Genomic DNA, 24,441 nt, shown 5'->3' on the forward strand with positions numbered 1-24,441 from the left:
TTATTACTTTACTACAAGATGGAAAATGTTATTAAATTTTATACGTTTAACAATACAAATAGGTCATTTATAAAATTCAACGTGGTATAAAATTGTAATTATAAAGTTTAAAATGTATACATTCCGCTAAAAAATAGCTTTTATTTTAGTTGTCCACGTCAACGTTTGGTGCCAAATTAAAGTCTAAGAACAGTAAAATAATAGGGCCTAAAAAAAAAAGGCTCAGACATGAAAATAGAAATTAAGCCTGATTTTCTAGCATCAACATTAAATTTTTTAAAAATAAATAAATTAAATTGAGAGACAAACACGTTGCACGCCCTGTTTCGAAGTTAGTTGGTCGATTGTGCCCTTTTTTTTTTAGTTCCTGCAATTTCACACCTTCGTCTTCATGATTTTCTTCTTCTTTCGAGGGAAAAAGAAACGAAGAAAGAGGAAAGAATTGAAAAACCACGAGCAACCTGCAACACCATAGGAAGGAGAAACCCGAACTCCTTAAACAAAGAAACCAGAAACAAAAAGCCCCCAGCCAAGAAAAGACCCCAATTTCTCTTTCCTCCATAAAGCCTTATCACAAAATCGACCTTCTCCATCAATACCTTATCACATTTGACGGCCACGAAATTTCTGATCCAAGACCCATAAAGTGATTTCCTGGAGCTCTAATTTGATGATTTTCAGGCGCCATTAGGCCCGTGGTTACTCGATGGGGTTTGTGTGACCTGAACTAGTTGTGGAGTTGGTTACTAAGTGTGGCTGTGAACTGAGCGGAGTATTTTGGCATCACATTGGAGAGTTACTGGCAATAGAACAGCTAATCTGGTTTCTTTCCTCGGTAATACTCAAACTGAAAGTATTATCTGTATGTTCGAGCAATCTAGTTTTTAGTTTCAGATTTATGACCTTCCCGTGTTAAAAATGGCGATCTTGATATTCTGGATTTGAAATATGTACTTTATGATATTTCATTTTTTCTTTATGTCATGATCTTTAATATTACTAGCATAATAGGGTCATGTTATTGTTAAATGATTTTGCTATTTGATAATTTCAATTTGCAATTATGAGAAATAGGGACTTATCGTTTGGCTATTGCTTTCTATAACACATTGGGTGTGTTCCCAGTTTGTTTCGTGAAAAGATTTTTCAGATTGGTGTAAATGTAATGTTTCTTTACTAGTAGTTTGATTTTGAGGATAAAGAGAGCTGACTGGATTGAAATGTGGCTTAGCCTTTTAGGATTGATTTTAGTTTTAGAACAAAGAATGTGCAATTTTTTTATTTACATGACACTATATGATATCTCTGATTTAGTTGTTAATAGGGCGTTCAGGTCTAGTCTAATTTTTATGCCTTTTGGTGATTTAGTTTGCTGGGGACAAAATTTGTGTGCATGCTTCATGAGTAAGAGATTGCTTTTTTAAGTTCTAAATCTTGTGCTTAGAGAGTAGCAGATCTGTGTCCAGGTTGATATTTGGAATCAGAATTTTGAAACTCCAAATCACATTTAATGTCTGTTTGGTCTTGAGGTTTGCTGCCTTGATTATATATTTGGATAAGGTGCTTAAACTTGACAGCAGATTTAAGAGTGAAAATTTCAAATTGCTACCACCCTTTACGGTTTTAATACTGTGATTATGTGTTGTAAAAAGTTGAAATTTGTGGTTTCAAGTTTTAAAGGTATGGGCATTCGTCGTTACATTCAGTGTAATGTCCATGTGAATTATGTAATAATGCATATGTCTGTGTCTGCTTTGGTCACCTTGATAGTTAACTCCCACTGGTGCATATCTTTTTGCTATTGATTTTTGGAACAAAACATTAGCTTGTGACTTAATTTTCCGTCCATTGGTGATTACATTCAAATATTTGCAATTGAGATCAAATCATGAGGTTATTTAATAAAATCAAATAGAAATGCAGTGACTCTATTGTTTAATTTTATTTTCTTAGAATGGCAGTCAACATTCTTGTTCGATCCAGGAGTTCTTCTGCTCTTATTGGGTTGAGGATCCTTTCTAGTCTTTGGATAGTCCTTCTTGGTTGTGCTGCAATACCTTTTTGCAGAGTCATATATTGACTGGAAAGTTTACTTTGGTTCTGGATCACACTTCATAATACATATGTAAAGTTCTTTGTGTGGTTTCATCTGCACCACCTGGATTACTTTATGATATTTCTGCTATGCCTATGTTTCTTTTTTTTATTCATGTACATGGATTTCATTTTGGCATATTAATCAGATTAATAGATGATGCTATTTGCTGAAATTTAGCTTTAAGTTTTTTTCATGCACATTATAATTTATTGGTCTGTAAACTTTATTTGATAAATCCAGTAAGTTATATTGAGGTGAATAACTACAGCTTCTATTATATATGCATCTGAAATCTGTTGCCTTATCTCAATTAAGGACAAGAGGATTTCAAATAATATATATGGAGTTTAATCGATAAAATTTGTCCTAATGATTAGGCTCATGAATTTGAATTTAAGAATGGATAGAATGTGAAATTCATTTGAATCAAATTGCATTTTGGATTGAAAATATAAATTGGGTGGTGTTCTTGAGATCGCTTCCTCATTTCTCTGGTATAAGTTTGGGATGGGTCTTTTTACCTCTGACCTTGTGGATTGCAGGACATGAATGAGTTGGATAATAAAAATCTGTTAACCATTGATTAAACTGGGCACTTCTTTCAAAAAAAAAAGGAAAATATTAAAAATTCAAAAATGAAAAGTCAAAGTTCTCTCTCTCTCTCTCTCTCTCTCTCTCTCTCTCTCTCTCTTTTTCTTTTCTTTTTTTTTTCTTCTGGAATTAACATTCGAGTTCCATCTTTATCTTAGTCAGCCTGAGATTCATTTCAAACAGGGAATACGTGGTTGTGATCAATGGATAAAAAATCAGCATTATTATGTTTATAATGGACGGAGAATACATTAGTTACCCTTTTCAAGATCTAGAAAACAAACTATGAATTAGTTGCTTCAAGTTCTTGCAAGTTGGGTAGTGTAGGGAGTCCAATTGCAGCTTGTTGGTTATGAGTCAAATTATGACCAGAGAGTTGGTGCCCAGTTAATCTCTTTTTTTCGTAAGGTTTCTACGTTGAGGAATTCATCAATTTGTCACTTTTATCATGTTTAATGTCAAGCATTATAGCTCATGGTATTGATAAAAAGGAGATGCATGCTATTTTAGGGTTTTCTTTTTCTTTCTAATTTTGTTGTATCTTTTGCTGTGTGTGAGCTCCTTTTTTTTTTTTTTTTCTTTAAACTTTCGAAGGTAGGTGAGTAAGCAGTTTTATATTCAATAAGGAACCAATCAGTGTTATTATCTTTTGGGGCTTTTGAGTTAAAGCTAATTGATGTTGCTGTGTGAATCTGAGTTATGATTGAAGTGTGGCAAAATTTAGCTGAATAAGAAGAACCTGAAGTTCCTAGTAATTAGACTTGAGAAGCTAAACAGTGGATCTGATTCTAATATTCTTTTGTTTCAAATATGGATTTTGTCTTCTCTATACTGTTTACCCCTCTATCTTGGTTTGCAGTTTTAGATTTATTAATTCTAGCAGTAATAAATTACTTAATACTTTGGGTTTAATTTGACTAGTGGTATGTGAACTTATGCATATGGTTTACAAGCTTTAATTGGTCACTTAAAAATATCCAAACTTATAAAAGTGTAACACTAAAAATGATTTTTTGCCGAAATAATTGATTTCAGGCGACCGGAGTGCCAGCTGGATGCCACATTGGCGCTAGTTATGTTTAAAAAAATAACAAAACCCAATTTTCTCTCTCTCCTTCAGCTCCATATCTGACTCCTCCAACTTTTACCCTCATTTTTCTCTCTTTTGCCCTAATCCCAAGAATTCACTCTGTCTCGCCATAGATGATCTATACCAGTTTAATCGAAATACAGGATCCCTCAAAATCTCTCTGCCGAATGCAAACCTAACTACTACCTCTCTCACTCCTGTCTAAATCCCTCTACCTAAACTCAAATTCCCATTTCAGCGGATTGCAAGCATGAGGACTATGGTAGTCTCATCTAGCTCAAACTCAGAATCCCTCATTTTCACAAAATATTCAATTGCTTATATACAAAATAAATAGCACAAGCTTTGAGAAGAAAGGGCTAGTCAGGTAATTGGGTATAATTTCTCTCTTCACATTTTGCAAAAGGAACCCATATGGCCTCTTCTGGTGTATCCGTAACTCAAGTTTTATGATCGGTAAGAGATTGGGCATCACTCAAGTTTTTTGATTGAGATAGAGCAACATCAAATTAGTTTCAGATATTAGAAAGGTATCTTGTTGCAGACCAGAAAATTGGTATTTGAGCATGAATTTTGAGAGAGTTGTTTGATTGAGGTTAGATATGTTTAGTTATTTGCCGTTTGCAGTTTTAGGCAGCCAAACCCATCCATCTATAGTTAGATGTGTTTAATTCCCATCTAAAAGAATCTATGTGTATTATTTTATTTTATTTTATTTTAATTCTCTGAATTGATATTGTAGTGTAGTTGCCCATTTGCATGTTAGCTTTTGTGTTAAATTTCTCTATTTTCGTATTCAATTTCTGCATTCCCTGCTTTGGTTCTTGTTTTCTTCTCACTATCCATATTCTTCATGTTTAACAGAGGGTAATGAACTGATTATCGTTAACAAATTGTGTGTTATCTGTTGAATTGAGTTAATTTTTCCTCTGAAATTAGAGGACTGCAATAATATATATTGATTTAGATTTTAAGTTTAATTTTAGTTATGATAGTGCTTGATTTTGGATTTTCTAGGGAGGGGACTAGTTGGTGGGTATCTGTTATAGAGAGAGGAGAGGTAGCAGCATGATAGGTGATCTTGGGCCTTCTCAACCATAAAAGCTAGCTCAAGAGGTGAGGCTTTCCCTCACACTTATAACTTGATCACCAGCCCCTTCCACAACCGATGTGGGATAACCCAACAATCTCTCCCTCACACATCGGGCCATGGGTCGGAGAAGCAACAACCCGTACTCTCCCGGAAATTGGGCTGAGATTGCTGTAACTTGAGCTCTGATACCAGTTGTTGGGATTCTAACTGATCCCGAGTGAGGCCCGCGGAAAAAATAACGGTGGTAAAAGTAGAATAAAATTACTATTACCACATATACCTCCAATAATTTCGTATTGGATATTAACGATCGAATCCACCAGAAATAATAACCACGGTAAAAATTAAATAATTACCGTAAATGCCAGATGAAAAATAAGAACACCGAGATGTACGTGGTTCACCTTTCAACTCTTATGGGCTACGTCCACGAGACAAAAACTTCGAATAATTCTTCCACTAAAAATAGTAGGTACAAAAGAGATTACAAAAATAGTGGCACTCTAAGTGTTTTCCAAAAACACCCTAAAATAATTTCCTCACTATTTTCTCTCTTTCCCAATTTTAGGAACTCTTTCCTAAAATTTGTACACTTTTTGTATATTTTATTCTATTTATTTTTGTACATTGAAGAGGGATTCGCTACCTCTATTTATAGGAGAGGTTACGAGAGATGATTTGAGAGAGCCGTGCATCCGTTTTGTCAAATGGCATGCCAACCTTTGAAAAAAAAAAAAAAAAACGTGCCCTTTCTTTTTTTTTTTTCTTTTCAAATGTGTGTGGGTCCCACATGCTGGAGGGACCCCACAACAATCATGAACTTGAAGCTGTCAGAGGGACAATCAATTACACAACACCTGAACGATTTTGAAGGACTCGTAATTGAGTTAGCAGTTAGCGGTATGTCCTTAGAAGACGAGATGCAAGCGTGCCTACTGTTGGGATCTCTATCGGATAGCTGGGATACATTTGTGGTATCATTGAGTAACTCAGCTCCAAATGGTGTGGTAACGATGTCTATGGTAAAGAATAGACTACTTAATGAAGAACTACGAAGAAGAGATGTTGCCAGTACTAGTTCACAAGCCCTTGTCACAGAGAATAGGGGCCGAAGCAAGAGTAGAGGTCGAGGGCATGTAAAGTCAAGTGGTAGATCCAAGTCCGGAGAGATGAGAAAATGTTACCATTGTGGTAAGGAGGATCATCTCAAAAGAAATTGTCATTTACTTAAACAGGAGCATGCAAACCGAAGACAAGAGAATGACAGAAATACATCTGCTATAGTCTCAGCAGAAGATGGTGAGGTGACTTTAGTCACTCATGATGCAGATTTGTCATGTTGGATATGCAGATACCGAGCGGATAGTAGACTCCGGTGCTTCATACCACTGTGTTCCAAAAAGGGAATACTTTTTCACTTATAAAGCAGGAGACTTTGGCACTATTAAAATGGGAAATAATAGTGTCTCGCAAGTGGTGGGAATCGGTGATATCTGCAAAAAGACAAGTGTTGGGTGCACATTAACACTTAAAAATGTGAGACATATTCCTGATCTTCGGTTGAACCTGTTGTCTGTGAGTGTACTGGACAAGGAAGGCTATCACTATGATACAGGTGATGGTAATTGGAAACTCACCAAAGGGTCTTTGATGGTGGCGAGAGGAAAATTATGTTGCTCGCTGTATAAGACGCACGCAATAATATGTGCGGGTCAACTAAATACAGTTGCAGATGATGCTTCACCAAATTTGTGGCATAGGCGACTGGCGCACGTTAGTGAGAAAGGGTTGAATATATTGGCTAAGAAGTCCCTCATACCATTAGCCAAAGGTAAAATAAACCCTTATGATTTTTGTTTATTTGGGAAGCAACATCGGGTCTCATTTTTGAAAAGCTCTAGGAGAGACAACATCTTGGAGTTGGTACACTCTGACGTATGTGGTTCCATGGAGGTAGAATCACTTGGAGGAAGTAGGTATTTTCTTACCTTCATTGATGATTTCTCACGAAAAACATGGATATATTTGTTGCGCACAAAAGACCAAGTATTCAAGCACTTTCAGCAATTTCATGCTATGGTGGAAAGGGAGACCAGAGTGGCATTGAAGTGTTTGCGCACGGATAATGGTGGTGAGTATATCTCTAAGGAGTTTAGAGATTATTGTAGTTAGCATGGTATCAGGCATGAACAGACAGTTCCTGGTACGCCTCAACACAACGGCGTTGCTGAACGGATGAATCGCTCCATTATTGAGAGAATCAGATCCATGCTCAAAATGGCCAACTTACCTAAGCCATTTTGGGGAGAAGCTGTCAATACTGCTGTCTACCTAATCAACTGACTACCTTCAGCACCTCTGGATTTTGATATCCCGGAGAAGGTCTGGACAGGTAGAAATATTTCATACTCTCATCTGAGGGTATTTGGCTGCAAGGCATTCATACATGTTCCGAAGGAGCAGAGATCAAAAATTGATGACAAGTTAGTTCCTCAAATCGGGAAAGAGAGAAAATAGTGAGGAAATTATTTTTGGGATGTTTTTGAAAAACACTTAGAGTGCCACTATTTTTGTAATCTCTTTTGTACCTACTATTTTTAGTGGAAGAATTATTCGAAGTTTTATCCCGTAGACGTAGCTCATAACAGTTGAAGGGTGAACTACATAAATCTTGGTGTTCTTATTTTTCATCTGACATTTACGGTAATTATTTAATTTTTACCGTGGTTATTATTTCTGGTGGATTCGATCGTCAATATCCAATACGAAATTATTGGAGGTATATGTGGTAATAGTAATTTTACTTTTACCACCGGTATTTTTTCCGCGGGCTGCACTCGGGATCAGTTAGAATCCCAACACGGCAATGGCGGTGGTGATGGTGGTCTTTGCAGAGGGATAGAGTTTTTTTTGGCAATACGAATACTATCTAAGTTGGATCGTCAGTTGAAGAATAAAATAAAGCCAACGTATCAGGAGAGAGAAAGGGTGCCTGTTTATGTGTACAAAGTTTTAATGATAAATAAAGTCAATGTGGTGTCCAGCTAGCACTTTGGTCACCTGAAATCAATCATTTCGGCTAAAGTCATTTTAGTATTACGCTTTTATAAGTTTGGGTATTTTAAGTGATGAATTAAAGTTTATAAACCACAAAGTGCATGCCCTCTAAGTTCGTGTACCACCAGTGGTATTAACACTATGCTTTGTGCTGATATTGATTTGATCAAAGTGAATATTGGAAACAAAAGATTCATGTTGCTGACCCTAACTAGTTTGGGACTAAGGCTTAGTTGTTGTTTTTAGTTCTAGCAGTAATTATTATAAAAGAGATTTTACATGGATCACTTGATTCTTCAATCTAGAAGAACCAAATATTTTACTGAAGATTAGGTGTCTCAAGATTGTATGGCGTGACTTTTGAAATTTCTAGCAAATTTTATTTCTTTTGCGCCAACCTCTCAAAGATACAAGCCTGTCTTCTAGGTTTCAAGAGCCCTTTGTGCCATGCACTGTTTTTGAGTTGCTTAGCCTTTTTGAAAATGCACCAATTATTCTACCCTTAACAGCAGTATGCTCCTTCTCCCTAGCTTCATATGTACTTATCAGTTCTAGCTGTTAGTGATTTGTGACTTTATTGTCAAGTGAAGAGAAGTTGAAGATTAAGCTAACCATGAAGGGCAAGATTCATCAACAGTCCATCTCCTTTCGGTCAAACAAGAAAGGTGATTGGAGTAATCAAGCATCATATTCTAAAGGTAAATAACACCATTCTGCTTTATCTATTTTCTCTTTTGAGATTTATAAGTACACACACAGACATACATTTCTTTTTTGGAGGGTTTTGGGTTGATCTGGGTTTGGGTTTGCTTATAGAATCCGTTCCTAATTGTTTTATTGGTGATGCAGACGGGAAGCTGCCCAGTGATTATCCAATGAGAATAATTTGGAAGAAGGGGTTTATTCGATTGATTTTTGTAGCTGGCATTCTGTGGATGTTGCTCATTCTTCTTGTACTATTATTTCACATTTGGTCTTGTCAATCTTCTTATGTATTCTTTTCAGGTAATTTTCTAAATATGTGAATCCTGCAGTCGTTCTTTTCTTGTGTATTTACTTTGTTTGAGTTTGAATTGCCCCTTTGTTATCTTTTTCTACTGGTTTTGTAAACTTGAACAACTCAATCCTTGCTTAGTTCACTACAGATCTTATTTACTTGGACCTAGAAGAGCTGGCAAAGCTGCGTTTTAGAAAACTTGCTCCACTTGATTTTGCCACTATGATATTAGCAGCCAAACAGGCAGTTTGTAACTAACACACTTTCACACAAATATACTCATATATGTGAGCACGTGTGTGCGTGTGTTGTGCATTCATAATTGAAGCCTCTGTGTAAATTTTTCTGGTTGCTTTCACCTTTTTCCACGTCCAATTTTAGTATCACTTTTGTTGGAAGCATAATTAAGAAACAATAAAGAATATTATCACCCCTATTGGGATGGAATACTTAAATTAGTCTGTTACGGTCTAGGTACATCCACTGATGCTCAAAAGTGGAGTTGCTAGTTGAGATGATAGCTAATTAATTTGTAGAAGGCGTCTACAGGTTAGAGCTCCTTTCTTTTTAACTTAGGTTCTTATGAGTATAAAGCCTTGGTGGCATATTGGATTCAATGAAACTAACTGGAAAGGATTAAATATTTGGGGAACCAGTAAGAGCTACCAAATTGCCTAGAAGAATAAAACAATTAGAAATATTTGATTCTGCAAGATGTTTAATATCTTTTTTGGGATATGAGAGTGAAGTTGTCTAGCTAGAGTGGTAACTTGTTAGGAAATTTAATGGAAGCTCTATAATTGTATGCAATATCTTCATTTATTTACTAATTATCAATTCATGCTACATATGCTTCAGTGAAAATTTAGAATTGGAATTTCTTTATTAAATTGTAGATATTCAATTTCAGTGAATTGACGTTATGGAATCTATTGGACATGCAGCCATCTGTAACAAAGAAAGCAAGGTGTATGTCATTTTACATGCATGGGGATTTGTTGCACAGCAACACCGTAAGACTAGCAAAACCTCTTCTTTGAACTGTTATCTCTATACAGGTGTTATAAGTGATACTAGGTTTGTTACTGTCTTTTAGGTTGTCCAATCCCTGTTGCCAATGATCCTGACAAAATAGTTATCCCAGAAGGAAGAACTCCTGACAAGACTGTAAAAAATCTATCATATATTATGGAGGATGAGCCTGTGAAGAATGGATCTCAATCCCCATTATTTGGAGGACATCAAAGCTGGGTGCAAAGAAATGAGAGTTTCAAACTAAATTCTTCCATGAAGGTAAAATCTAAGTACATGCAAGCCAACTATGCATTAGTCTCAACTCCTTAAAGACATTGTCATTCTCAAACTATGGCATGCATTACCACCAAAAATCAAAAGAACTGGGTTTTCTTCCATTTAAGATATTTTTCATTTGATGGAAGTTTAAATTTGTGGCTTTTCCTGATCTTATAAATTTAACTAGGTTTCATAATGTATCATCATCCATTCTACCTTTCAGGTCCATTGTGGATTTATGCGTAATGGTGGTGCTGAAATGGAACCCATGGACACCAAACATGTCAGGAAGTGTAAGTTCGTGATTGCATCTGGAATTTTTGATGGATACGATGTACCCCATCAGCCTTCAAATATAAGTGACCGCTCTAAGAAATTATTCTGCTTTCTTATGGTGGTGGATGAGGCATCTCTTGCTTTCATAGAACAGAATTCTACTGTGAGGGAGGACAATAATGGGGGACGTTGGGTTGGCATATGGCGTGTTATCCTGCTGAAGCATCCACCTTTCGACGAGCCTAGACGGAATGGTAAAGTTCCCAAGATTTTAACCCACAGGTTATTTCCACAGGCACAATACAGCATCTGGATTGATGGGAAAATGGAGTTGATAGTTGATCCTTTACTAATTCTTGAAAGGTATTACCGCCTGATTAAATTATTATAGATTATTTATTTTAGTATATTCTTTAGAGAAGAACAAGAGGTCTGGCAATGTTTTGAATGTTTTCTATCATTGAGTATATGATTATCTTATAGGGCTCAGTTATTGGAGTATTCCTCTTTCCCCCCCCCCCCCCCCCCCCCCCAATTAATTATCAATAAAATAAAGTATGCTTTTTGGTTTTGCATCCAAATTTTCTGATCTTTTCTTCTTTTGAAATCATGAGCATAAGAGAAAATTGAAAGAAGAAAAGACATGTTCTCTACCATGTGGTGCATCGGTGGTTATTCAGAATTTATTTTACGTTGACATAATTTTAAATTAAATAATGGTCAAAAAAATATTTGAAGTACACCCATTATGTGATACGCTGTACTATATCATGGAAGTCAAATATATGTTACTTGAGATGACCTTTTCAAGGTATTAGATTACTGCCAAGTCTTACCTATTAAGTATTATTGCTACATACACAACACACAAGCATGCCTGTTAAAATAGCTAGATAAAATGAACTATCTTTGATTTGTAGATACTTGTGGCGTGGGAAGAATACATTTGCCATTGCTCAGCACAAACATCACCGCAGTATTTATGAGGAGGCAGATGCAAACAAGCGGAGGAAACGATATGCCCGGCCACTCATTGATCTCCATATGAGAATATACCGTTATGAGGGAATGGAGCCTTGGAGTGTGAAGAAAGGTGTTGTTAGTGGTAAGAAAAAAATTTTTTTTAGTTCTATTTCTTGCATATGAGCCTGGATTGGTGCTTGAGAAAATATACCTTATCAAGCACACAAGTACACAGTAGGCAATCTTGGTCATTAAGTGAATTTGAAATGAAAAGAGGGAAACAACAGTTCTCTCTAAAACTAAGCATTTGGAATAGGAAATTTTTTTTCCCTATATGTTGCTTCAAAACACAAATTTTGAGTGGTAGCTTGATTTGTGATTGAAGATCTATTTAGTGTTGTCAAATCGAGAATCAGTGAATCGGAAGCCTCATTTTTTGAATGGAGAATCGAATCAAATCGTAAGATTTGCTATAACCTTTTGGGAATCAATTAAATTCTAATTCCGCATAATTTTATCAAAAGATATTAAATATTCAATTGAAAATTCAAATATCAATCATATACTGAATAAACTTAATAAATTGTGTTGTTCCTAAGTTCAAAATATCAAACTATCAAATTACAATTTGAAAATAAAAAATAAACTAATACCATGTTCTTGTTCTTGTTCTTGTTCTTGTAAATCAAGCCAATAGGTATTGTTGTTTCTGTCTTTCTGACGTTGTGTCGTTTAAATTTCCTAATATATGTGAAGTATAATCTTCTACTCCTACTAGGAAGAGGTTTGCATGCGTTGGGCTCATATTTTGGTTTTATTTTTTTTATACTTTTCGTGAATTGTTGATTTGTTGCAATTCGCTACCGATTCGTACGACTCGCTTTCGACTCAGGGTGCATTCCGATTCATCCTTAAGATTCGTATCGATTTGCCTTAGATTCGGTACGTGAATCGTACGATTCTAACAGCATTTGGTATGGGCAAAAGTGAAGTCAGGAAATGTGAGATGGTGTTATGCTTAACCACTCCACTTGTGTTGAAATAATCTTTAAGAGGAGAACAATGGCATGGAATATGTTGTAAATTAAGTAAATTTTTCTGAATAAAACAAAATCAATCATCAAAGGTGTGCTAGGGCTGTGTGCATCCAGACCTTAGATCATGCTATGTGGGTGATCTTGGGCTAGGCCTTGTCTTGGAAGGAATTCATCTAGGTGTATTCATATGTCTTTTGGGACATTAGCTTGGGCCTTAGAATATTGTGTATTTTTTATTTAATTCTGCTTCTAATTCGATGATTTTCCTCTATATTAGGGCTTTTTTTACCTTTGTGATTCAGTTTAACCATAGGACATAAGGTGCCAATGAATACAATTGCATAAAATCAACTCTTAGGTGAATATGCACTATTTGTGGGGCTTGAATGTCTAGTCAGGAACAAAAATAAGTGCTTCTAGTTTTTGGGCTAATCTATTATGTCAGAGATGAGGACATGACTTTTATCGACAAAAAAGAGGACAATGGATAATTGAAATGCTAAGCGCTAATGAAGGAAAAGAAGTAAATTATGATCTTTCTACTTGACTGCAATGATAAATTACTCATTTTTCTAGGAATAACTAGGAGAATAGAATCTGGAACCAAGATCTCTTATGTTGCATTGAGCCATGCATAATGGTGGTTACTTTTTTTTTTTTTTTTTTTATTTATTTATTTGCATTTATTAAATTGATATAGCTTGAGTTTAGAATTTGGGATTAGCTTTTGACCTTAGGTGCATGTGTTTCCTTTGCACTTTAGTTTGTACTTGATTGATCTTGAACTAGTCTATGTCAAATTTCCAGATGTTTTATTCACGAATTATTACTGTCTTAAATATTCAAGACCTCATATAAGTGGTGGTGGATGCACATTTTAGTAAAAACACACCTTATAATCCCAAGTACATGGCCTGGGCCCATGTACTATGTTTTGTGTGCCTTAAACCTTTGAAAACTATGAATAATTATGTCATTGGGGTTTGGTTTAGGCTTTAGGTGTTACATTATTATCCGCTGAATACATAAATTCACCCTCCGAACTTTGTTACTTTAACCTTGTGACATCCTCAATTTTTTACTTTGACTTATTAAACACCGTTAACGTACAAAATTACATCCATTAAACACTTTAATTTTCAAATTTATTTTATTGAACGCATCAACGAGTAAAATTTGATCAATTAAACACTCGTTAAAATTTATGAAAATTATTGTTCTAAAAGTCATACTAACTACACATCAATTTGATATTTTGTAGATAAAAGTCAAAAACCCTAAAAAATTAGTGTCGAAAGATGTGTAACATTATTTTATAAGTTCAAGTGCATAATAGGTCATCTGTAAAGTTCAGGGTGCCACAAAGTTAAAAGTTGTAAAGTTTAGGGGTGAATTCATATATTCAGCCCATTATTATCATATATACCTAACACATCCATTTCATTTCAGGTGACAAATGTGTTGTCGCACAAAACATGCAGCATCTAAGTTCTCTATCAAGGAATATAATGTTGGGTGCATTAAGTATTTCATTATTCTTTAAGAAATGATGTAACCTCATAGTGATATTCATGAAACCTGTATATAATGATATTGTGAAATTATAGTTACATCATCCATACATAATAGCTTGGATTAATTTGGTGTAGATGTACCGGAGGGAGCTGTTATCATACGGGAACATACAGCGATAAATAACTTATTCAGCTGCTTGTGGTTCAATGAGGTCAATCTGTTCACTCCAAGAGACCAATTGAGTTTCGGCTACGTTGTGTACAGGTTACAAGGTGCATTCAAGTTCTTTATGTTTCCAAATTGCGAATACAACTCACTGTTTGTGTTACATCCACACACTAGAGAGCATTCTTCGAAGGTCGAGTGGGTAAAAAGTTTAAGCGAGTTTCGGGGAAATGGTAGCAGCATGAAAGAGAGTAGAGGTGGATTAGGACTTTGGACTCCTTATCCTGGAGACCTCAATTCAGTAGCATTGCCACCAGTTGTAAGATCTTCTAAAGCTGGCTGAGAATCAAAGTAATCTACTTTTCCTTTGGAAGAATTACTTGATAATTTATAGTAAGATCATCTAGAACTGTTGACATTTTAAAATTCCCATTCATTTTAAAGTATGCTCTTATTGAGTTTTTGCAATGAAATAGATTTCAACTAATGCCTAAAACTTCTCAGGTTTTTATAAAATATGAATTATTTTGTTTAAATTATTTGTTAAATTATCATTTACTATCTTTGTTTCATAATACTTATCATATTTTAGAAAACAGTTTGTTTAAATACTTGTTACATATGTGGTTTCAAGAAGTAATAAATTCATTTTTTCCATGTTTACCCTTTGTATAGGATTAATAATTATTACTTCAATTTAATGATTTTCATAGAAAATTAGTATTAAATTAAGGGTTATATAGTCAATTTATTCAATAATTTATTGTAATTTAGACAAATTTAATGGTTTTCTTAAGGAACGTTAAATTTCAAATGTGACAAATATTATGGAACAGAGGTAGTAGTTTTTTGGTAATTAGAAAAATTCTCTAAATCAAATTTTGCCCAATAAACAGAGGATTCAAACGAATTTCAAGAACATATTAGAACAGAGCACTAAATAATTTCTGTAACTAATGGTGTTAAATGCATTTATTATGTGATATTTTAATTCGCAAATTTATGGCAAATGCCAAATAGAATTGCGTATCTTATGATTAAGGTTTAATCAGAAATGGAGGTGTGGGGCAAATATATAAAGCACTTTGCCATTTTCAACATTTCAATGAAAAACAAACTCAAGTTTTGTTTATAAATGTAATGACTGGTGGTGGTAAGAGTTATCCGTTTATATTATTACATACAAAGACCTTAAATTTTTAAATGATCAGAATACCAATAACACAAATTTCATTGATGAAAGTAAATCTATTTGATATTGAAATTAACAATTTGTTACTATAAAGAGACAACATGAGATTTTTCTAAACATTCTAAAAATTATTTAATTATCTTAGACTTTTATATCATAATATATCAAATTCATCTTTAAAAAATTAATAATTTGTGAAAAATATTTATTATTATATTTTTCAATTCGTTGGTACCTCAAGAAAATATATCAAATAAATATTCACAAAAAAAAAAAAAAAAAACAATATGACATTGATCGAATGATGTTTTAAAAATTTAAATTAAATATCTTTCATGTATTTATATGGTAAAACACTATGTTAGTATGTAATATCAAATACTATTTCTTTTTCTCAGCTAGTATATAAATGGAAAATAAGTCGAGTTCAAGCTTCGATATTAAAACTTAAATCAAGTTTGAAATAGAAATTATTGAATCAAACTTTAACTTTTAAAATTCAGCTCATTTCAATTCGTTTACGGTCTAATTATAAATATGCAAAAAAATTAAAATGCTGAGAAAGTAAAGGGAAGATCATGGGACTATCCATCTGATCTGACTTCTTTAAGCGGTGGGAAAAAGAGAAAAAGACCGCTAATATTTTCTTATTCCCCCACAAACTAAGCTTTTCAGAAATTTGAAGAGAGATTTTTTTTTTATATTGGTGAAATTCGTGTACTAATCAAAATTTCTAAGGTTAAAAAATTGCTAAAAATAAAGAAAAAAATAGAAAACTTTGCAGTTAAAAAAAATATAAAGATGGTTAGGAATTGCAGTTGAGGTTGGAGAAGCGAGTGAGAGGCTTTTTAAAAACAACTTTGCGGACGCATTGCACTGATGTGCTGTGCCATTTTCTGTAAGTGCTTTGCTTTTTGATAGACAAATGGGCATAGCAGTCATACTATAAGGACACTTGGTCAGTGACCATTCACCCAAACGTGACCTTATTCGTTTCAAACCCAAAATAATTTACTAATGTTATATTTTACATATTTTTAGTTTCATTCAATTTCAATTTTTACTGATTTTTTTCTATTTAATTTGAATTGATTTTGATGAAAAAATTCACTAAATAATTAATAATATCTGATTCTTCATGGTCAAAAAAATTTTAGAATAAATAATTTTTCTTTTTTATCTCTTATTAACACTTAATATAACATTTTATGTATTTTCTTAAAGTGTGGGGGCAAAAAGTGATATCTCTGTGAGGACTAAAAAGAGTAATATACTCTATGATTATATATTTTTTAAAAATTTCAATTTGTAAAGTTTGGTTTCAACTTTTTACATTTACTTCAATTATATTCCATTTATTTTGATTTTACTTTTATGAAAATTCAATTATTTTAACATTTATGAAAAATTTAAAGTGAATTGATCATATGCTTATTTTTAAGCTCTGAAATTTTATTTATAAAATTATAAATTTTTTACTATATTCTAATGATTGAGATTTTTAATTTATACCCTCTCTGTTCTATTTTGTTTGCTTTTTTTTTTTTATATATCTCAAAATGTTTGCAAGGTTTCTAAATTTGTATATATAAACAATTATTTTTCTCATAATAAATTTTATAATTGTTAATTAAATGAAAAACTTTTATTGATATCTGAATGAGTTATTAAAGGTAAAGAAAAGAAAATAATTTTTATTGACTAAATTTTTAATATGCGTGTTTTGTCAAGCCATACAAATAAAATTGGACGGAGAGAGTATAATTTAAATTCTTAGAATTTTAAAATGAATCTCATTCATAAGTTAATTACCCAAAAAGAAAAAGATGGCCGTCAATTATTTTTCACGTAAAAAACGGCACCAGATAAAGAAGAGAGAGAAGGTTGGGCAAGAAACAACAATATGATAAAGAAAAGAAATAAAGGGAAATGGAAGCATCTGATTCTTGTTGAGTTGAGTTGAGTTGTGTGAAGGAGAATTTGAGTTAGAGAAGGAAGGAAAGTGACTTTCTGTCTCTTCCATGCACAGGAAAAAGAAAGGAAAAGGAAAAGGAAAATTCGAATGGATTTACTCTCTGGAAGCATATGTTCCTTTAGAATCTTATTCTTAATGAAAATAATTGATTCTTCTCTGCAATGGATTTTTCTCTTTATCTTTGTTCTAAGTGCTGGGCCTCTCTGACTTTGTGCCACTGCTGCTTGTGTGTGATTCTCATGCGTTTTTATACAGCGTATTACATTTATTTTTTTAATATAATCAAAAAATAAAAGTACTAATGCTGGTTGGATTGAAGTGGTTGAGACTCTCTTTCTTTTAATCAAAGGTTTCGAATTCGAGTCCTAAGCATGAAAATTTGTGGATCTTGCAATATTTAAACCAGGAGAAACGATTCCTCCGGTCAGCCAAAAGAGATTCCAGAATTGTGTTTATTTTGACATAAAAAGAACTCTTCAAATGCCTTAAGTGATTTGTATTCCTTACTCCAAAATTAGAAAATTTTGCAAGGAAGTATATCATATTCAGTGGGAGATCAAGTTCCAAATTAAACTATGATTACTTAGGAAAATCCTCCATACTAGTAATTTGTAAATTGAATTGAAATTTTTTTTTAAAAAAAAAAGTAGAATATGTCACTTTCCAAACCCTAATATAGCATAAAAAACATATCACTGGCGTTCAATAAATTTGGGGCAGTGGGTATTTTTACCGTTGCTGTGTCTCATTCTCATCGATCTAACCCTAATCTTTTTTGTCTCAGAGCTTGAAAATTGAATTGGTAGACAACTTCCTGAGTAGTAGATATTAATTAAACATTAAAATCTGTAGGCCATGTCCACCAGGCCAACAGCTGGTGCATTAATTTACACTCACTAAGTACTCTCATTTCTTTTAATTATAATAAATTATATGGACAAATTCAATTATGCCTCGTGACCTCCATTTTTATCCAATACCACCTTTTAGTTGGCTCCAAATCCCATGTTGCCAACAAATAATATGTGTACATACTTCTTTAATTAAATTTTCTATTTTAAAAAATTAAATAGAGAGAATATATGATTAATTAAATATTTTGCTAAAAGAAATTTGCAATAAAATTAGGTCTGCCAGAAGTTAAATTACTCAGTTTTTTTTTTTTTTTTTTTTTTTTTTTTTTGGGAATGGTACTCAGGTTGATATATACATATATAAAAGAAAATAAAAGGAGCTGGTTCATATCATTTCATTCATTAAAATTTAAAACTATTATCAAAAGTTAGTTGCATCTCGTAAAGATCTCCTTTTGGAGTTTTATTCTCAATAAAAGAAATGTACCATCATATCATTAGAGACCAAAAGAATAAAAAATACATGATAAAAAAAATTTATGGATTGAGCATATCGAGACATAATTTAATAGTAAATATATATGTAAGCTAACAATAAATGTAAGTGTGAATTTCTATCCTTTAATAATAAATAAATAAATAAAAATATTACATTTTGAAAAAAAAAAAACATGACCAATAATTATGCCAACATTACATGGAGTATAGACTCACTAAACAAATAACATTTTCTTTTCTTATTCTAAAAGGGCGGAATAGATAATTTCACTAGTGAACTTTCACGAAATAATCTTATAAACTCTTAAATTTCACTTTGACCTTTTTTTTTTTTAATAATCTCAAACGTTACACATTGAAAGGTGAATCAAAATCAATATGTATATATATATAACAGGGATATTTTTCTTGATATTGCCATGTAAAATTCTAAATTCATGACATATGTAATGCCTTAATTGTATATCTTTATATTTATTTAAAATTAAATTAATTTATAATTGTTTATTGATTGAATTAAACTATCATAGATGTAATTGATTAATATAACGTTAGAGAATTAATAGCATATTAAGTAATAATTTATATAAAATTTTAATGATATAAATAAATTACATAATTTATGAATTTCAATAATATAGGCAATTATTATTTTATATTAAAAATTAAGAACTATTTTTTTATTAAATTAAATTATATTAAATATAATTGATTAATTATAGTGTCAGAGAATTAATAACATGATAAGTTGATAATTTATATAACTTTTAATTATTTAAAATAAATTATTTATTCATGAATTTTATACTGAGTTAATTATTTTTTATATTAATTTTAAAATAAATCAAATTAATGAATTTTACTACCTTTCATTTTACTTCTTTTTTTATTTATCTCTATAAATTTTAATATTTTTAATCCATACTCTTGAATATATGTCTATCTACTAATTTTTACTCTAATAATTAAAAATCACGGCTATATTTTTCTTTACTATTAATATATCTTTATAATATTTTTAATAGCTTAATAAAAGAAATTTTATTCAAAAATCTATAAATTATCTATATATTCTTTTAATCTTACTTTACTTCTTTTTTTTTAACTGTGTATAGTACGGGGATATTGCTAGTTATAAGAATAAATTGAAACTCAATGAATCACAAAATCGTTTTCAAAGTTCGGAAAGTTATAAAATTTTTTTATTTAAATAAAATAAAATTAAAAGGTTAAATTATGTTTTTTTTTTTTTCATTCTAAACATAAATGAGAAACTGATTGTGGAAACTTCAGCCACTTTGCTAGTATTCACTTTTCCCCATAACTTTTATCTATCTTTTAAAGTTTTTTATGGGAATTAAAAAAATAATTAAAATAGCTAAATTATAAATAAAATATTTTTTAATTTCTCATATAAATAAAATATTTTCTAATTTGATCAAATTATTTTTATTCCTTTATTTTTTTCAAAATAATAATTAGTTTAGAGAAATGATTTATCTATACCCTGCACAATATATCCAACTATACATCAAACTAATTAAATTATTTTTTTCTGTTTGAAAACAAATAGAACAATAACAATTTTAAAAGAAATCTTTGTAGGCAAATCAAAATTAGATAAAATAACTTCTTAAATTTTGGAACTTCCGTTCTCTATTCAATTTGCACTTCAAGCATAAAGCCACAACAAACCACCTCTCTCTACAAGATGCAGATTCTCTACCACTAACACACTCTCTCTCTCTTATCACAATCCGAAATGAAAACAATAGACATCTTCTGTGCTTCTCAAGCTTCAACAGCCATAAGCATGAGCATGGACCAACCTTCCTCCTCCACCGCCGCTGCAGTTGGCGGCCGAGCCATCGACCGCCACAATCCAATAATCAGAGACCAAAAAAGAGCGCCTAGAGGTCTCCCTTTAGCTCCTTGTACATCTCAATCACCACCGATCAATCCCCAGCCTTACCATCTCCTTCACAAGAGTACTAAAAAAGACGCTGCAGCCAAAGGCAAAACGACAAATACTGATCTAAGCAAGAAGAGTGTCAGTCACAGAAAAACAAGCCAGAAAAAGGACAAGAACGTTACAAAGCTAGCAGTTGGTGATGATGGTAATAGTAATAGTAACGGCGGTAAAGATAAAGAAGTTGTAGCGGTAACAAAGAGCTGGGTTAATCGCAGTGATTTTATCACTCCTCCTACATCTTCTCGATATCTTTTAAGCGATAAAGAATTGTTTGATGGGTTATCGGATTATGATCCTGTTTTAGCATCATCAGTTCATCAACAAGAATCAAACAGTTCAAAATCAGTTTCAACTTCTAATAATATTAATGACTCCACTGAGAAAGAGAAGCCTTCCTCCAACCAGGTTTATTTTAATTAAGCTTTGGTTTAATAATTTAAATATTGATTAATTAATAAGTAATTAGATGAATTGGGTTATTGTTGTTGTTGAAGGTTGTGGTTTTGAGAGTGTCACTACACTGCAGAGGGTGTGAAGGAAAAGTGAGGAAACATCTGTCTAGAATGGAAGGTATGCCTTGAGTACTTTATCTCTTTTGTTTTTTCACTTTATTTATTTATTTTGAGATTGCATTTATTTTAATTCATATATTTTATGGGAAATTTAACTGAGTAGTTGAGTATTTACTTACAGTATATAAATTAAAAAGTGAATTCTTCGTGTGAGGTATTATGCGTATACAATTTCTTTTTAGATATATTGAAACTAATTAGAGATAATTAACGAACATAGGTATGAATGAATCAATAATTTTTTATTAAGTGAGATTGAAGATTTGATGTCATGGATAAAATAAATACTCATAAAAATGGTATATTTTTAGTATATTGATTCTGCGAGCAGAATTTAATTTTTAAAAGTAAAATTGAAAAATAAATGATAATAATTTGGTGGGAAAATGAAATGAACAGGTGTGAGGTCGTACAGCATTGATTTCGCAGCAAAGAAGGTGACAATTGTTGGAGATGTGACGCCATTGTCTGTCCTGGCCAGTGTTTCGAAGGTGAAAAATGCACAATTTTGGACAGGCGCTGCTCCTCTCAAGTAACTCACAACTCAACAAATAATCATTTATTTTATGTCATCAGAATAGTTAATTAGGTTTCAGTTTAGATGTTTAATTAAAAATTAGTGTAAATGCAGACTTTTCTTTTTTTTTATTTATTAATTTTATTATTATAATTAGCACGAGTAGCTGGAACAGAATCATTGCTTATAATTAGACGCTGGTAAGTAAATAAAAAACAGTAGAGACCTTATTTGGCTGTGTCTGTGCCTATTTATACTGTGGGAACTGGGAATTAAAGAAAAATTATCATTTGACCACCACAACAACAAACCCTTAATCCTAAATTAATCTTTTATTTTCATTATGTTCTATTCATATTAATGCCAAGTAGTATTAAGTCTTCTGGACATAATTTTTTATCTTCCTCTTCTCTTTTTATTATCTTTTACCATAAAAAATATGGTATCTACACATCAAGGCAGATTGAAAATTCACAGGGAATGTGTATAACCTCAGACGTCATTCTTTCATTTCATGTCCGGTATCTGCTATTTATATATTTTATAGAATATGTTTATTGTATGCCCAGTATATGCTACTTGCACCCTTTTTTATATGAAATGTGATCATTTTTAATCTTATCGAATTTTTTTATAACAACACATTCGTTTTATTGTCAGCATTTCAGCGATTAATGTTTAGGCTGAAACTACTATAGAGAATTGAGATTTTTTCTATTTATACAGAAATGTTTATTCACCATTAGATTAAAACAATTAAATATAAGTTGTAGATTTAAAAAAATTAAAATGACCTTTTACGGTTGTATTCATTTTTTTAGAAATAAAAATTAACTTACATTTGTTTTTTATTATTATTATTGAATTCAAAAAGACATTTACTCTGTCAATTATTTTTAATAAGATAAGAAGAATAAAATTATAAAACAAATTAAAAGTTTCAATAACCATATACATTTTTTTTCTACCATGTATTAGATTTAAATTATTTAAATATTAATTTTTACATCTAAAATTTCATTTAAACCTTTTAAACAGTAAAAACAATTCAAACTTCAAGATCTTAATTCATACTTTAAAATAAATTTATTAAAATTTAACAACAATTAATTTTACTTTCTTTTATTTTTTATAATGCCAAATTTACTTTGGATTTATGAAAAGTTGCATAATTCTAAAATTTCAATATATATATATATATATATATATATATACCATAAGATTCTATGATTTTTAAATCTAATGTTTTAATTATCTATCTTTAAAGTGAAATTGATTTTGCATATTTTCATTGGAGATTATATAATTCTAAGGTATTTCATGATCTAATTTTTAATATTTATACAAATCGCAACGGTGTATATATATGAATGAAGAATAAATATAGATTTATATGTGTGCTTTTAAAGATAAAAAGAAATTATTTAAAAAAATGTAAAAGAAGACCTATTTAATAGGTAACCAATGTTATAGTAAATTGAGATAATGATATGCAACTCAAATGGAGTTCTTTATCAATACAAAATTTGTTAATTCTGTACTGTAGTAAAAGCCTAATGTTTATTTGTGAATATATTGAATCTTAGTAGTCAGACATGCATGTTATTTTGAAATATATTAGTTAATTATCAAATAAATTTTATTCTGATATGTTATTGATCACATTGAAATTAATGTCGGTGAACACTCTTAAAAATTTAAATTTAAGACATCGCACTTCTCGTGTTAGTATAAAAATCAATAAAATCACACCTGGTTCGCGAATTAAAGTAATTTTAACTAGATAACATAAATATATGGCTTTCTAAGGTTTTGAAGAATATGAACAATTTGGTTGTTTATGTAGAAGTATTTTCTGATTTTTCTTTTATAATTAACATTTAAAACTATTTATTAACATAAATAATATATTTTTAAAACTTATAAAAAACTAATATGCATCTAACTAATATATTAGGTGAAACATAGGGGATAAATAATAATTAAAAACCAGAATCATTGACTCTTTTTCGTGTGCTCATTATAAATTATTTAAATACTCTCGTATAGCTAGGGTTCCACAACATCCATTCTAAACCTCAATGATCGAACCTAGTTCAACTCAATCCAATAGACTCGACTCAACATGTAAATAATATAATATATATTTATAAATTAGTTAAGTTGATTTAATTTTATTTACAATTTTGGACATAAATGCTAAATTATTTACATATTTTAGTAGAGTTTGCTTTTTAAATTGTTGCTCTTTTTCTTTAGTAGAATCTTTGTTTGAAATGTTGCTATTGGAATATATTATAGTCTAACACATATTGTATAATTATGCTACTAGATATTTTTAATATGTATAATTATGCTACTAGATATTTTTAATTTTGTGGGTTGTCTTTTTTAATAGAAATTTAATTTTCCATGTTGTTGGATTATACTTATGGTTTATGAAAATTATCGCATAATTATATTAATGAGTATACTTCATTTTTTTGATAATTCCTTCAAATAGTTGTATTTTATTTGAAAAAAACTTTTATTATTTATCATTTATTTGATCTGCGGGTTCATATTAAATCCGTACTCAATCTAATCTGTTCATAACTTGCGGGTTAGGTATTTTAAATTAATAAATTCGATGCAACCTGGTCCACGTACAGCCCTATCTATAGCTATTAATATTTTAGTGAATTTC

General features: G+C 31.4%; 2 protein-coding genes across 8 annotated transcripts; both read left to right on the forward strand.

Annotated features, from left to right (window-relative positions):
• The first annotated feature begins 322 nt into the window (after positions 1 to 322).
• On the forward strand, positions 323 to 14,711 carry LOC105636243 (Sept9 (DUF616)). 7 transcript variants are annotated; one of them, XM_012219470.4, is made up of 9 exons: positions 323 to 835; positions 3,725 to 4,235; positions 8,515 to 8,627; positions 8,779 to 8,934; positions 9,871 to 9,939; positions 10,023 to 10,219; positions 10,443 to 10,858; positions 11,416 to 11,600; positions 14,145 to 14,711. In XM_012219470.4, exons 3-9 carry the CDS (start codon positions 8,543 to 8,545, stop codon positions 14,516 to 14,518), a joined length of 1,482 nt encoding a protein of 493 aa, XP_012074860.1. In that variant the 5' UTR covers positions 323 to 835; positions 3,725 to 4,235; positions 8,515 to 8,542; the 3' UTR covers positions 14,519 to 14,711. The 7 variants fall into 7 exon arrangements, with proteins under 7 accessions (XP_012074860.1, XP_089573839.1, XP_012074857.1 ...); XM_089717713.1 differs by having other exon boundaries at positions 3,725 to 4,146; XM_012219467.4 differs by lacking the exon at positions 3,725 to 4,235 and having other exon boundaries at positions 324 to 835.
• A 5,622-nt stretch (positions 14,712 to 20,333) lies between these two features.
• Positions 20,334 to 21,991, forward strand: NAKR3 (Chloroplast-targeted copper chaperone protein). Its single transcript, XM_012219472.4, is given in 4 exon segments — positions 20,334 to 21,071; positions 21,161 to 21,236; positions 21,638 to 21,761; positions 21,763 to 21,991. Coding segments are annotated over 4 exon segments (846 nt in total). The 5' UTR covers positions 20,334 to 20,456; the 3' UTR covers positions 21,794 to 21,991.
• Positions 21,992 to 24,441: the final 2,450 nt, after the last annotated feature.

This window comes from Jatropha curcas, chromosome 2, assembly GCF_041381405.1.
Source record: "Jatropha curcas cultivar XTBG-Jc1 chromosome 2, XTBG_Jcur_1.0, whole genome shotgun sequence".
In the NCBI taxonomy this organism is placed as follows: Eukaryota; Viridiplantae; Streptophyta; class Magnoliopsida; order Malpighiales; family Euphorbiaceae; genus Jatropha; species Jatropha curcas.